Here is a 16,179-nt window from a genome sequence, read left to right as displayed (position 1 = left end):
TTTTAATTAAATCTCCCATCAGCATCCTTTGGCTGACAAAACACATCCAGTGAATTTAATGTTAAGGGATTTTCATCATTCAGTAAAAGGAAACAACTCAGCTATTTGTAAAGTATGAGTGATAATAGCGAGGAAACACACCGACGGGAGTAAAGTAAACAGTCCCATTAGTCATAATTTTATCTGATCGATCAGGTTACTTATTTCTAATAATTGAACACTAACGTCAACATGAAATATATTCTTATCTTGCTGTACTCGTTAGGCTGTGGTTATCTCCAGTTTGTAATCTCGACACAGTTGCTGCCTTGCCCATTATTGTAATGGCCCCATTGTGGACAAATATTGAAGTTTGCTTTATCAAAGGGCTGACTCTGAGATCAGTGGAGCTCCAGACATTTGGGGCACAGTTAAATCTGGAGAAAGGGAATGTCCGGTGTTCAAAAGAAAATATTATTCCAAAATCATAACTTTTCACCAGAGTTGACAGCGCCCATCCTGCTGCTGAGCTTTTCCTATAAGCTCACGGGGATCTTTGTCCTCGCCTATCGCTGTGGTTTATAGTCTGAAAATAAATTGATCCCCAAATATACAATAAATTAATGACGAGAGAAAATCTGCAGAGGCTGGAAATTCAGGCAACAAACTCAAGATGCTGAAGGAACTCCGTAGGTCAAACAGCATCTACAGAAAAGATACAGACGATGTTTCGGGCCAAGGCCCTTCAGCAAGACCGGACAAAAAAAAAAGATGATCGATCAGAGCTAGAAGGAGGGGGAGGGGAGTGGAGGTAGAGAAGGAAAATGATAGGTGAAACTGGAAAGGGGAGAGATGAAGTAATGTGCTGGGAAATTGATTGGTGAGAGATGGAGAGGTGGGAATCTGATAGAAGAGGACAGAAGGCCATGGAAAATGAAAAGTGGGGAGAAGCACCCAATGGAGGCGATGGACAGGTAAGGAGATAAGGCCAGAGAGGGAAAGGGGGATGGGAATGGTGAAGGGGGGTGGTGCGTTATTACCTGAAGTTTGAGAAATCGATATTCATCCTATCAGGTAAGAGGCTACCCAGACGGAATATAAGGTGTTTCGTCTCCAGTCTGAGCGTTGCCTCATCACGGCAGCTGAGGAGGCCAAATACTGACATGTCAGAATGGGCATGGGAAGTGGAATTAAAACGGCCGGCCACTGGGAGATACTGCTTCTTCTGGCGGACGGAGTGTAGGTATTCTGTGAAGCGGTGCTGCCGAAAGGTCTCGCCCAAAATGTCGACTGTTTTCTGTAGATGCCTCCTGGCCCTGGCCCGCTGAGTTCCTCCTGCATTCTGAGCGTATTGCAATGATTCGGTGTGATGATACCACTGAACGGAGCCGGGATGCGGGTCGCGGTTGCTCCCTGGAGCAGATCGAATTGTGGAAAGATACTGGATGTAATCTGTGTCACCGTGCACTGCAGCACAATAGGAAGCCTGGACCGAACAGCACAATGGAATCATTTGATTGAATCAGCTTTTTGTGTCATATACTTAATGCGCTGTGGAGCAGGGTGTGGAACTACATGCTGAATGATGTGAAGCCCAGGTTTAAATGTGAGTTATCAGCTGAATCTTGCTCACGGTGTGCTCACTTACTGTTTGCACCCCACTAAGTTCAGGGACTCGGATTCGCTGGAACAGAAAGAGAAGCTCAGCACCAAGTACACACAGAGACCGTACTGGGTGGGGAACGTTGTGGTGTGACACTGGCAGTTGATAAAAGTATGGAATTCTACACTCATTAGCCGCTTTTTATGCAACTACTGTACCTAATGATGTGGTTCTGAGTGTATGTTCGGGGTTTACTGCGGCTGTACCCCATCCAAATCCAATGTTCGGCGTTCAGTGACGCTTTTCGGCACGCCGCTGTTGGAGCGCGTGGTTATTTGAGTTCCTGCGGCCATCTTGTCGGATTTAATCAGTCTGGCCAGTCACACTGAGCTCTCTCACTAATGAGGCCTTAAGAGCTGCCGCTCACTGGATTCTCCTTAAGTTTGCTTCCACACCATTCTCTGTAAACCCAGGGATTTCTGCGTGAAAATACAAGGAGTTGTTCGGCTTCCATCATACTCATCGCACCCCGTCTGGCAGCAGCAATCATTCCATGGTCAACGTCACTTGCATCACCTTGATTCCCTATTCGGATGTTCGGCCTGAACAACAAATAAACGCTATTGACATATCTGTATGTGTTGCAGCCACATGGTTAATAGATTCTCATTCATGAACTGCTGTACAGTTGTACCTAATAAAGAGGCCATCTAGTGCATTTCCATTTAGACAACCACTCACCCATCTCGAATATAAACACGGACGAGATCTGGGCCTGATTATTGCCGATTTCTCTGTTTCCAATAACAGGTTGTCGCTTATATGCAACTGCGTTGTAATAAAATGTACCGCACACAGAGCCTTTGTTGCAGCGCATATGGAATTGAACTCAGCTAGAAAAAAGTTTACGAAAACTGAAATGTTTTCTTTGTTCTGCTGTGTTTTATCATATCCTTCAATTAATAATTAATATCAAAACATATGACTTTTATTCAATTTCCATTCTAAATATTCATAAATGCATTTTACAAACACACACACACACACACACACACACACACACACACACACAAACACACACACACACACACACACACACACACACACACACACACACACACACACACACACACACACACACACACACACCCTAAGGTGCCCCCAAATCTCTTGAACTACATCTTTAAGAACCCTGGGGCACAGTAGCTCTCCCATTATAGGTAAGAGCAAAGGTGATTCCTGGGACAAATTTCGCAATTAAACTTTTCAGCAGATTAGGCAGTCCTGGTTCCGATCCTGAGTCTTCTGGCGTTTCCACCGATCCAATCTGATGTACTGAGCTTCCAGCGCTTTAATTTCAATGTTATATTAAAAACATTGTTTTTATTTATTCATTTACAGTATGTGGGCGTCACCTGTTCGGCCAACATTTATTACCCAACCCTAGTTACCCTGGAGAAAGTGGCGATGAGCTGCCTCGTCAGTCACAATAGACAGGACCTCCCGGTTGCCACTCACTTCAACTCTGCCTCTCATTCCCATCTAGATATGTCCGTGCATGACCTCCTCTACTGCCATGATGAGGCCAAACTCAGGTTGGAGGAGCAACACCTCATCTACCGTCTGGGTAGCCTCCAGCCTGGTGGTATGAACATTGTAATCTCCAATTTCCGGTAATTCCCTCCCCTTCCCACTCCCCCTATCCCAGGTCCCTCTCTGCCTCTCTCCCCTTTCAAATTTCTGCTTCTTTATCTCTACAGTTCTTTCGTGCTTATCCCCTCCCCCTCCCCCCTTTATCTTTTCTCTGATTGGTTTTCCACCTGGCGCCTCTAGCCCCTCCCCCTCCCCTATCTCTATTACTGGGCTTCGGCCCGCTCTCCCCGTCCCCCCAGCTCCTGATGAAGGGTCTCGGCCTGAAACGTTGGCTACTTTTTTCTCACGGATGCTGCCTGTCCTGCTGAGTTCTTCCAGCGTTGTGTGCGTATTTGATCCACAGCATCTGCAGTTGTATTTTTGTGTTCCAGAATACCTGTACTCCCTGAGGTGCAGATACGATCACGGTGCTGTTAGGAAGGGAATTCAATGATTTTGACCGAGCGACAACGAAGTACCGGGGGTATGTTTCCCAGTCAGGATGTTCAGTGACTTGGAGGGGAATTCCAAGTGCTGGTGTTATTACTTATATCTTGCTCGAAATGTGATGGTCAATTGTGTCGGGTAATATGTCATTTAACAAAATGTGTTCAGTGTTGCTGCTAAATACGGTGTGATAGGTGACTCAAACTCAAGTTACCCAGTCCGATCTCTGTTCCAGTCATACAATCATCTGGTTGCCGTCCTGCCGCAGGATGATGTCGGGGTGTTAGTTTTTGAAGTCTGAATGGCCGAGACACTGCAGCATGTTAGTGGCAGCAATGATTTCAGGAAGAGTTTTCCATAACGCTGGGATGGGGACTTCGGGAATATAGAGCTATCAGAGACTGGGATTTGGCTCATGCATGAACTTCTACAGATTGGGCTCGATATTCCTCCTTCCGCAATGAAGCAGAAGCCTCTGGTGGCTGGACATTGGTTGGGGCAAATTAATGACTGCACCACTCAGTATGAGACTTGGGGATGATGTGTAAGGATTTTGGGGTGGGTATGGGACAGATTCAGCTGTGTTCCTATGAGGTTGTGTCCTGTGATATCACAGTTTTCAACCCAAATAATGTGAACCCAGTGATCAGGCCTCCCAGGTTTATGATGTGTTGAACGAGTGCTGCATTTGTTCCGAGAGGTGTTTGTTTCCGAGATTTCCTTGCAGGCAATGATTGCTAATCTGAGGAGAGAATGAGTTCCCGTTCCAACCCTCACAGAGAGAGAAACTCTGATTGTATGGGTCGATCCGTGTTTGCAAGAATAGGATTGGACACGGGGGTTCAGCGTTCAAACCGTGTTTGGAAATTCCCCCTCACCGTCACATGTCTGTCAGGCAGTGGAAATCAGCAGAAACTCGAGATGCTGGAGATCTGCAGTAAAAACTGAAAATGCTTGAAGCCATTCTGACAAAAGTTCGCTATCCCAAATCGAGTAATATACAGCTCTCCAATACCTGTTCATTACCGGCTGGACGATTTTTAGTAAATCCACTTTCATTTTTTTTAGATTCACCCTGCAGTGGATTCAATCTCCTAGAAATAGAAAGTGCCCAAAATCTCGTTTTGCTCTTTTTTTTTAAGCAGTAGAACATTAAAGAAAACAGAACATTTTTCCGGAATGCATTCAGTACTTATCTAAGTTCAAAGTATATTTATTTAAAAAATGTATATCCTATATATATAGCCTTGAGATTGGTCATTTTACAGGAAGCCACAAAACAAAGAAACTCATAGAAGCCATTAAAAAGGATGACTGTCAAACACCCAGTGTGTAGGGCACAAATTGTGCATACAATAAAAATAAGCAAATTGCATTCCAAAGCGATGTTCACGAAAGTGTGCCAAGACGCCGGTCATCAGAGCAGCTGCTTCGGTTCACCGCTGAGATGCGTAAACCTCGCAGAGCAATGAGCTGAACCGGGCAGTCCTTCACCTCCCACACCAACATCAAGACTTTCAATTTGGCCGCGCGCTGAAATCGGCCAAACGCGGAGTCATTCCTTGCTCTAGAATGTTTCAAACCTACAGAATGCTGAGAACAACAACACACACAAAATGCTGGTGGACACACAAAATGCTGGTGGAACACAGCAGGCCAGGCAGCATCTATAGGGAGAAGCGCTGTCGACGTTTCGGGCCGAGATCCTTCATCAGGACCCTGACCCTGACAAAGTGTCTCGGCCCGAAACGTCGACAGCGCTTCTCCCTATAGATGCTGCCTGGCCTGCTGTGTTCCACCAGCATTTTGTGTGTGTTGTTGTTTGAACTTACAGCATCTGCAGATTTCCTCGAGAATGCTGAGAAGCCTAGATGCTGTAAACGTGAAGAGGGTGTTTCCATCTGTCCTAGAGAATGACAGAGAATAAATAAGCATTCCTTTAAAACTGATTTTTTTTTTCCTCAGGCAAAGCTTGGTTGATCCGTGGAATTTGTTATCATACATGTGGTGGAGAGTGTATTTGGGTACAGTTATGGCAAAGTTCGATACAGTCATGACAGCTAACCAGCTTGAGTGTTACGGGAGGAAAGCAGAATGAAACAGAGCGTGTGGGCGGGGATCATCAACAGTTATTGAATGGTAGAGCAGATCAGATGTATCGAATGACCTCTATCCTATATCTTAGGTCCACATGATGACTCCTCTGTATCACATATCAGCTTTTGTGGCGTGTGAGGGTTAATTACTGCTTTGGTGACTGAGATCATTATATTCGTCTTCGACGTTTAAATTTCGGTGAGTCTATGTTTTCAGGGACATTGAGCAGAAATGTTTTGTTCTCCTTTGTATTGTTAACGTGCTTCATTATCTGTCCGGTTAAATTTAGACCTGCGGTGAGACATTTTTTGGAAGAACAACTCACAAATGGAAGTAGGCCACTACTGAAGACGATGTTATAACAACAACAACAAGTGACCCAGCCCGAGGTCTGAGAGCACCAACTGGAGTTAAAGCCTTCTGACTCACAGATTCCAGTGATTCAGTCAGGAGAAAGTTTGGTGAGTCTCATTTACTCAAAAACTGGTCCTTTAGACGTCACAAATAAAGATAGGGAATATTTGGAATCAGACCGAATATGCCTAGAAGTGCCAGTTATCCCTCTGTCAGACCCAGCCGCTATCACTCCTGGTCTGGTGGTCTGTTGTTAGCAGCGTGGCTCTTCAAAGCCACTGAGAATCCTTCACAGTATTTGCTCATTTCACGGTCTTGCATCTTCTGAAGTAGCTTTCAGTCAGTTCTGATGATTCCTTGCTTGGCGGTGTTACGTCATAATGCCCCAAGTGTTTCGTGCTGTTGCAATTGAAGAAACATAGAATTACTATGAACTGCAGCAGCATGTCATTGACTCCTCTGAATGTTGCAAGCTGCATTGATTTACTTACACTTACCTAATATCCCCAAATGGATGGTTATGTGCTGTATGGTTCTCTGTTCTCTGGTAAAAGAACAGAAAATTCATGTTATTTTGCATGTTTTAAATTCGGTGTTTCAATTGTTTCTGTCCTACTTAAAATTAACCTGTATTTGGAACATTCCCGTGTCAGGGATCAGGTAGAGAGATGATACTGGGCAGGGTGTAAGTAGATGTCATAGTGTGAACTGATCTTTATTAGGATTTGTTTTCTTACAGTCAGAATCAGGATAGAGACTGATCAGAGCTCAGAGGACGGGAATTGTCCCCGAAGCCCAAAGTAAGGACACATAACATGTCCGGTATTATGGTGTTTCATCCCATTGTCCTTGTATTTGCGATTGCAAACACAGATATTCAAATTTTACCAAAATACATTTTGAAAGTTTTGGAAATGAAACCAACGTAGGACTTGATTTATGAGTGGTAGGGAGGTAGGTGGTGTAATGGAGCACAGGGCCCTATGAGTAGAGGGCTGGTTTAAAGAGTTTTTCTCACCGGCCGTTATCAGTCTGGATATACAGTACAGGCGTTGCGACAACACGTGGAGTTGAGGCTGTGCTTGGAGTACCACTGCAGAGTTTGTTGCGCTGTTACAGACATGTTGTGATTAAAGTTTAGAGAAGATTTCCGATGATGTTGCCAAGACTAACGGCCCAAGAATGAAAAGTGACAATTGAGAGTCAGAGATAAGGTCAGTGCTAAGTCTTTTCCTGAGGGCAGGGGAGACCAGTACTAGGGAAATTGATTTTGTAAGTGAGGGGAAGTTTTAAAAGAGATATGAGCAGCAATGGTTTCATGCAGAGGTTGGTGATTATTTGCAGTGCGCTACGAAAGGAAGAGGATGAGGCAGGTACAATATTATCATTTATGGAACAGTTGTGATTGGTGGCTGGATTGAAGGGACCTGAAGTGATATAGACCCATCACAGGTAATTGCGGCCATCTCAGTAGGCACTGTGATCAGCATGATTTCATCAGACTGAAAGGTTTATGTCCATGCTGTATTGCACTGCGATTCTATCAGTCGGAAGCACTTCTGGACAGACATACCGAATGGTATGGACGTTGATGTGAACGGGAAATGTTTGATCCCTAAGCCAACTACTGCTCTGATACAGGGGACTGATATACTCTCATATTTACAAATTCATACTCTCTATGACTCATTGTCTCCTTGTGTGGAATTCAGTGCATCACCAGTAAGTGGAGCTTTCCTGCACCGGGACCAAAGTTTAAACAAGAAGGCGACGTTCAACAATCGTCAGTCACAATCAGAATGGACACAGGTATGATTACAATTAGTCATTATAATCGTTTTAATTAAACTGCTCCACATGGTGTACAATATTTCAAATGAAGAAATGTATGCAGGCGCACAGAAAATCAGACTTGGGCGAGGTAAAGTACCTGGTAAGTTCCTCTCTTTTTGTTCCTACTTGTTAGGGCATAGTGGTGTAGCCCGTATGGCTCCGGGGCAGTATGTGGGACACTGAAATTCTGGGAGAACTCCAGGGTCCCAGATAAATAAATCTGCACTAGCAGCAGCTCCTGTTTGAACGTATTAAGGACAATGACCGTCGACCCATACAGGATAACGAGGACGTGACAGGAGCTGCGGCGAGGTAGTCAGGCCTAGGTTGCAGGAGGCATTTACTTTGCAGCACTCGGTGGAGTTGTGGAAGTTAGTAATGTTTGTCAAATGATGCAGTACAGTATTGACCGGTTATAGCAGAGAAACGGCAGGTGGACTTTAATGTGGCAAAGTGCGAGGAGTTGCACATTGAGAAGCCAAATATAAGAGGAAGGTTCAAGACCGTAAGGCACAAGACCCTGAGGAGAATTGATATTGAGGGATTTAGGGTACAAGGGCATATTTCCATGAAAGACGCAACACATGCAGATGGATCGTAAAATCGATCTTCGGTATTGGTGGAATGTTGAGCATATATTTGGGAAAGCCATAGTGTCACTGTAGGAAACTTTGATCAGAGCACAGTTGCGGTTTGTGTGCAGCTCTGGTTTACATATTACAGAATAATGTTGTGTCTCTGGATCTGGTGCAGAGCCGTGTTGTATGGATAACAGAGTATCGTGTGTAAGGGGAAAGGCTTGGATTGGAAACGCTCAGTCACTTAGTGTGAAAATTCCAAATCTAGAGGGCATGTACTCATGTGAGAGGGCGGATTGAACAAAGGAGGGTTACGATGTAGGCTTTCCACTGAGAGAGATCAGTGCCCGGAACGCGCTGCCAAGGAGGAGATTGTATTAGATACAATTGCAGCCTGTAAGAGACATTTAAATGGGCAAATGGACAGGCAGGAACTGGAGGTATATGGACCATGAGCATGTAGATAGGATTGTTTCACCTTGACATCATGGTCGACACAGACATGGTGTCACGAAGGGTCTGTTCCTGTGCTGTACTGTTCCATGTTCTATGCCTGCTTACAGATCTGAATTCCGCTATCTCCACCTTCCTGTCACATTGTGACGATCACCAACTGTTCCGGTTGACGAGATTCTACATGGAGCGGCTGGAGCAGGCGATTGAAGAGGGTGTGGAGGGTCTCGGCCTGATGTTAACAGGCGAGGATCACTTTACTGGGCAGGAGTATCACGTAAGTGGAAGGGACACAGACTGAGTGTAGACCCTTCTAAAGCATTCACAGAATTAAAAAAAAACAAATGTAAAGAAACAGGTATGTGTGGGTCAACAAAATCGCTGTTCTCTCTTGCTGAGAGTTTATTCAGCAGAGACAAGCTCTGGCAGGATTCTCTCCAGTTGTGTGAAGACATTAATTATTAGTGTTACGATACAGTCAGACATTGACTACCGACTTTAGTGATAGTACATGTTATGGGCACTACCGATGGACAGTGAATAACGTTATTATTACTCTGTTCATCTTGCTACCTTGTTTCCAATGTTTGACCTCACTGGCCATTGAACAGAGTTGTCATGAAGCTTCTGGGGTCCCACAATTCATATTATCTGTTTTGTCTTTCTCCACGCATTTCTGTGGTCTCCCTTCACCCGTCATGGAACCCCTCTGCATCACATGAACAGACAACACTTGATTATTGTCTTTCCTTTGAACTACTGATGCTCTTTCATATGATCGAGTGTCTCATTATGCCTCATGGTTAAGGTACTGTCTGTTGCACGTGACTGTTCTATTTGGAGTTTCTAATGACTGCAACAGATAATGTTAACACTGAGAGTTGCAACATTAGTGTTATTGAAAATATTCCAACTGGGAGACACTTTTCCAGTGGTCTTCGTGCTCCTGGTCACACTCATCTGTTGCCAACGAGACTGAATTGTAGCAAGGAAACACAAATACCCTATGAGGCAGCTGACAGTCTCACTCCAAATTTCCTTCTAAGCATTGCTACTAGTTGACTTTGGTCTCTCATGCATGCACAATAGTCATGGAATTGCTGTCTGCTCCTCACCGCCAGTTCCCAGCTGTAGGCCGACACTGGACCGTCATGGAGCCTGGCAGTGAAGTGTAATCCTGCTCTGCTTCACCAGCAATTACCCCAGGGAAAATCAACAGTGATCCTGTCATAGTTTGACCTAGCCATAGTCATCAAATTGAAACAGTGCAGCAACAGGCTCTTCTGCCCATCTAGTGTTCACCGACCTATTATCTGCTTAGTCCCATTGATCTGCACCTTGACTAGAGACATCCATAACCCCCCCATTGAATGAACTCATCCAAATTGATCTTAAGTGTTCAAATCGAATGTACATTGACTAATTCCAAAAGCAGCACATTCCACACTCTCAGCAACCTCTGAGTGAACAAGTTCCCCTCATATTAAACACTGCAGATGCAGTCAGGACTCGGCCCGAAATGTTGACTGCTCATTTCAATGGATGCTGCCCGACCTGCTGAGTTCATCCAGCTTGTTTGTACGTGTTGATTCCTCCTCATATTGCCTTTCGCAGTTTAAGAATAAGGGGCCACAGTTTAAGAATAAGGTGTAGGCCATTTAGAACTGAGATGCGGAAAAACGTTTTCACCCAGAGAGTGGTGGATATATGGAATGCTCTGCCCCAGAAGGCAGTGGAGGCCAAGTCTCTGGATGCATTCAAGAGAGAGTTAGATAGAGCTCTTATAGATAGCGAGGTCAATGGATATGGGGAGAGGGCAGGAACGGGGTACTGATTGTGTATGATCAGCCATGATCACAGTGAATGGCAGTGCAGACTAGAAAGGCCGAATGGCCTACTCCTGCACCTGCTGTCTATTGTCTATTGTTCACCAGTCATCATTACCCCATGAATTCTAATTCCAGTCGTACCAAGCCTCAGTAGTAAATGCCTTTTCACACTAACTCTCTCTATACCTTTTATAAACTTGTAAAGCTCTATCACATCTCTCTTGGTCCTCCTACACTCTATGGAATAACATGCTAACCTATTTACAGTTTCTCTATGTCTCAGGTCCTCAAGTCCTCGCAACAATCTGTATATTTTTCTGTACTCGTTCAATCTTATTGATATCCTTCCCAGAGGTAGGTGCACACATTGCTTCAAATTAGCCTCTGCAACATCAATTTCGACACAATATCTGTATTCAATATTTTGACATATGAAGGCCCATGTCCTAAAAACTTTACAACGCCATCTACCTTCGACAACAATTTCAAGAAATTACAGATCTGTATTCCCTGATAATTTAGCTTAATCGCACTGCTCAATGTCCTACCACTCAATGTCTTGGTTGCATCGTGGTTTGTCCTCAAAAAGTGCAACACCTCACACGTGTCTTCATCAATTCTATCTCCCAATCTCCATTCCACCGTTTTCTAGCTGTTCCATGTCCCGCTACAAGCTCTGATAACTTTCTTCGCTGTCACTACCTTGGTGTCATCCACAGATTTGCTGACCCAGTTTACCACATTATCATCCGGACCGTTGATATATATGTATATATGACAGACAACATCAGACCCAGTACAGATCTCTGCCGCTCACCACAGGTCATAGACCTCCAGTCAGAGAAGCAAACCTCTACTCCCACTCTTAGCTTCCCACGCGAATCCAATATCTAAACTAAATTACTACCATGTCTTGACTGCCAAGCAAATTAATCTTATTCACCAAGCTTTCATGAGGGATCTTCTCAAACGCCTTGCTGAAATCCATGTGGATATCATTCACTGACTTGTTTTCATTATTTGCTTGGTAACTTCCTCGAGAAGCTATAAGATTGGTTAGACGGGATCTACAGGGCACAAATATGTGTTGACTATCCCTAATTAATCCTTGGCCATCCAAATACTCATATTCGGTCCCTTAGAATACCTGACAAATAACTTTACCACCACTGGTGCAGGCTCCCCAGCCCATAATTCCCTGGCTTATTCTTACAGCCTTATTCAAACAGCAGAACCCTCCAGTACGCCTGCATGTGACGGTTTAAATACCTTTAAATACTTTTAAATGCCTTTGCTGGAGCACCTGCAATCCCTGACCTAGCCTCAAACGAGGTACGAAGGGAAGTCCTATGGATTTATCCACCCTAATCTGCTTCAGAACAGCAAATACATCCTCTATAATCGGTATACAGCCAATGATTTCATTGCTGTTTTGCTTCGTTCTAAAGAATCTGTATATCTCCTGAGTAAATATGAATGCAAAAAAAAAAAACAATTTAAACCCCCCCCCCCACCATTTTCAGCTTCTTGCATAAAGTCCGACTCTGAACTTCAAGAGGACCAATATTGTCCATTGATATACTTTTGTTCTAAATATATTCGATGAAGTGTTAGGGGTTCTCTTTTCCCTTGACCGTTAGAGCAAACTCATGCTGTACTTCAGCCCTCCCGATTTCCTCCATTACTAATTCTTGCATTTCTTGTATACATCAAGTACCTCATTTGATCCTTCCAGTCTGTACTTGCTATGTGCTGAGTGTCTGAATATCTCTCAAAGCCTAAGGTTACCTAAATATCTTACCCTCGCCTTTTATTCCGTCATGAACATTCAAACTCTGTACTTGTGGTCACTTATGCCTTCAAACTCTGTACTCTCAAATTCTCAGTTTTGGAGGCCTCACACTTAGCAAGCACATCTGTACCAGGAAAAAACCTGTCCAATCCACTTTCGTCAGATCCTTTCTGATACCATTAAAATTGGCCTTTCTCCAATTTAGAATATTAACCTGAGGACAAGACCTATCCCTTTCCATAAAAGATCTGTAAACTAATTGTATTGTGATCACCAGATCTAACTGTACTTGGAAACAATTGGTCCCGAAGCACTTTCGTCAGATCCTTTCTGATACCATTAAAATTGGCCTTTCTTCAATTTAGATTCTTTACCCGAAGACCACACCTAGCTTTTTCCATAATGATGTTTAAACTAATGGTAATAGATCCAAAGTGTTTACCTGCACACGTCTGTCACCTGCCCTGTCTTGTTCCCTAATAGAATTCCAGTATGCACTGTCTATAGTTATGACCTCAATATATTAATTACAAAAACATCCTTGAACTTATTTGACCAGCACTGTCGCATCCAGCCCTTTACAATGTGGGTGTCCCAGTCGATAAATGGGAATTTAAAATTATCTATCATCATAACCTTCTTTTTCTTGCAACTGTTTGTGATCTCTGTACAAATAAGATCCTCTAAATCCATTGACTATTGGGTGCGCTATAATATAATCCCAACCATTTATTGATCAGTTTCATCCATGCAGTCTCAGTAGACGAGACCTCCAGCAATGCAGGGACATTTTTCCCGACCAGTTATGCCACCTCTCCTTCGTTAATTCCTCCCGCTCGATTGAATCAGTTCTAACGCAACGGAGCGCTTGAATGCTGAACGGCCAGTCCGGCACCTCTTCCTACCAAATCACATCAATGGTTACGATGCTGTAATTCAATGTGCTGACCGATACTCTAGGCTCATCGACCTTTCCAACAACAATCCTTGCATTGAAATAATATGCAACTCAGAACATTAGCTTCAGAATGTTTAGTGTCCTGACTCTGTATGTCAGCTTAACAATGTATTCCCCACACAGTCAATCCATTATCGACTCTGGTTCTTCATCCTCCTGAAACTTTAGTTTAACACCTACCCCATCCCTACGCCGCCCTCTCAGCCCTTTCTGCAAGGGTATTAGTACCCCACTAGTTTGGGTACAAAACGATCACGTATCTCCAGGTCCCATCTTCCTTGGAAGCGAACTCAATCATCCCAAAATCTGAAGACCTCCACCATGCACCATCTCATCAGCCACACGTTAGACTGCATTATCGTCCTATTCCAGGCCTCACTCGCACGTTTTATGGGTAGCAATCCTGAGAACATAGAACTAGAGTACCTGCTCTTGTAACTTAGCCCGAACCCCATGAAATCACTTTGCAGGACCTCAGCACAATTCCTACTCTTGTCATTGGTACCGGCGTGAACCACGACCTCTGGCAGCTCATCCTGTCCTTAAGAAAGTTTCAGACTCGATGCAAGATATCCCTGACCTAGGCAACACACCATCCAGACATCTTGTTCTCATAAATAGCATCACTTGTCTGTTCTCCTAACCATTGAATTCCCCCTGTCAGTACAGCTCACCTCTTCTTACCTTTTCTGAGCCACAAAGCCAAACTCAGAGCCCGAGGCATAATCGCCGTGGTTTTCCTCTGCTCGGCAATATACCGAAACAGAAAGCTGTATATCTGTTACAGAGTTTCCTGCAGTGGCTTCCTATCTCCTTTCCCCCTGCAGATGGTCACCCAATTACTTGTGCCCTGCGCCTTTTGTATAGTTCCCTTCCTGTAAAGTCTGTCAGTCAACATCTCAGCCACCTGAATGATCCTGGTTTCACCCACCTCCAGTTCCAATTCCTGAGCACAGTCTGTGAGAATCTGCCGCTGTATGCAGTTCCTGAAGGTGCAGTTATCCAGGACACTGAAGGTCTCCCTATCATGCCATACAGTATAGGAAGAGCATTCCACTACCCTGCCTGGCATTCCCACTGTTCTAACCGTGAAAAAGAGGAAAAAATATCACCCAAAATCTACGTTTGTACCCAAAGCCTCCGCCGCTCCTAACTGAACCCTCTCTGACACAAAGCCTCAACTCCCCAGTCTATCTCTGGCTCACTCACACTATGTCTGCTCCACCTAAACCTTGCCAAATGGATAATGACCCGCAATCTGTGGCGCAGAAAGTCCTGTCTGACCTTGTTCGATTTTTTTTTAAATCTTTACCCCGCTATGAACACTTCAATGGCTCTCAGTGATTTGTGCTGAGCTGGGTCAGTCCATGTTCAGGGTAGATTTGAAACCATCTCTCCGCTCCTTAATATTTTCCCCATTGTTCATTACAGAGCGTGACTGAGCTCGCGGAGAAGGGAAACCGAGCGGGCGCTTCCAAACTCCTCCTGGATCTGGTGATTGAGAAGGGCTCCGGGGCCCGGAGAGTGATGTGGGAATCCTTTCTGAAACTACATCACCACCTACCGAAGCTGAGCAGAATATTGAAAGAAATACGGGAGCGAGGTACGGTGAACAATACACTGTGTGTTACAGTTGTAAATGCTGATGAATTTACAGTGTTACACAGGACAGACTTCATGCAGGTTAATCTGTTTGAACAGGTGATGGCCAGTTCCCCTACATGGACACTGAGCGGAGTTTCTCTGAAGTGCCCAAACATCTGAAAGGTAAGTGATGGAATGGAAAGCTCAAAGTCTTTATTTCATTCTGAGAGTCTGAATACGTGTCTTTAGAGACCTGTTTAGAGACTGTCAGAGTCTGGGAGACAGGTTTTTGTTGTTATTTCACACTGAGAGTCTGAATACGTCTCTTTAGAGGCCTGTGTAGAGACTGTCAGAGTCTGGGAGACAGGTTTTGTTGTTATTTCACTCTGAGAGTCTGAATACGTCTCTTTAGAGGCCTGTGTAGAGACTGGCAGAGTCTGGGAGACAGGTTTTTGTTGCTGTGGTGGGAGGACAGGAAGCAATTTGCATTTGTCACAACACCTTTTCCGTGGGGCCGAATAACTAGAGATTTGACAAAACTGAAGCCAAGTCATTCCGAGTTGAACATCCAACTCCAGCAAGGGAAAGCTCACACCTCGGATCCAAAGTGGAGCCGAGATTTGTTGTTATTCCTCCATAAGAACACAAGACATGGAAGCAGAATTAGGCCATTCAGTCCATCAGTCAGCTTTGCCGTTCAATCATGGCTGAACCCAGATCCCACGCAACTCCATACACCTGCCTTTTTAAATTATCCTTTGATGCCCTGCTATCAAGAGCTTCTGCCTTAAATATACCCATGGACTTGGCCTCCACTGCAGTCTGTGACAGAGCCTTCCCGAGATTCACTACTCTCTGGCTCAAAAAATCCTCCTCTCCTGTTCTAAAGGATGACCCCTCAATTTTGAGGCTGTGGCCCCTAGTTCTGGATACACCCACCATGGGAAACATCTTTCCACATCCACCCTATCTGATCCTTTCAGCATTCTGCAGGTTTAAAAGTGATTCCCTTGCATTCCTTACAATTCCTGTGAGTATAG

The 16,179-nt window shown here is 44.4% G+C and overlaps 1 protein-coding gene across 1 annotated transcript in view; it reads left to right on the top strand.

The window, feature by feature from the left end:
• The first annotated feature begins 3,034 nt into the window (after positions 1–3,034).
• Positions 3,035–16,179, top strand: part of LOC132388824 (NACHT, LRR and PYD domains-containing protein 3-like) — a 31,298-nt gene continuing 18,153 nt past the window's right edge. Inside the window, exons 1-7 of the mRNA XM_059961247.1 lie at positions 3,035–3,255; positions 3,607–3,698; positions 5,847–6,219; positions 7,825–7,921; positions 9,087–9,253; positions 14,987–15,158; positions 15,257–15,322. Of these exons, the coding sequence (XP_059817230.1) occupies positions 7,912–7,921; positions 9,087–9,253; positions 14,987–15,158; positions 15,257–15,322 (415 nt within the window). The 5' untranslated portion in view covers positions 3,035–3,255; positions 3,607–3,698; positions 5,847–6,219; positions 7,825–7,911. The remainder of the gene's footprint in view (positions 3,256–3,606; positions 3,699–5,846; positions 6,220–7,824; positions 7,922–9,086; positions 9,254–14,986; positions 15,159–15,256; positions 15,323–16,179) is intronic.

This window comes from Hypanus sabinus, unplaced genomic scaffold (genome assembly GCF_030144855.1).
Source record: "Hypanus sabinus isolate sHypSab1 unplaced genomic scaffold, sHypSab1.hap1 scaffold_419, whole genome shotgun sequence".
NCBI classification, from domain to species: domain Eukaryota; kingdom Metazoa; phylum Chordata; class Chondrichthyes; order Myliobatiformes; family Dasyatidae; genus Hypanus; species Hypanus sabinus.
This window is presented reverse-complemented; position numbering and strand designations above follow the sequence as displayed.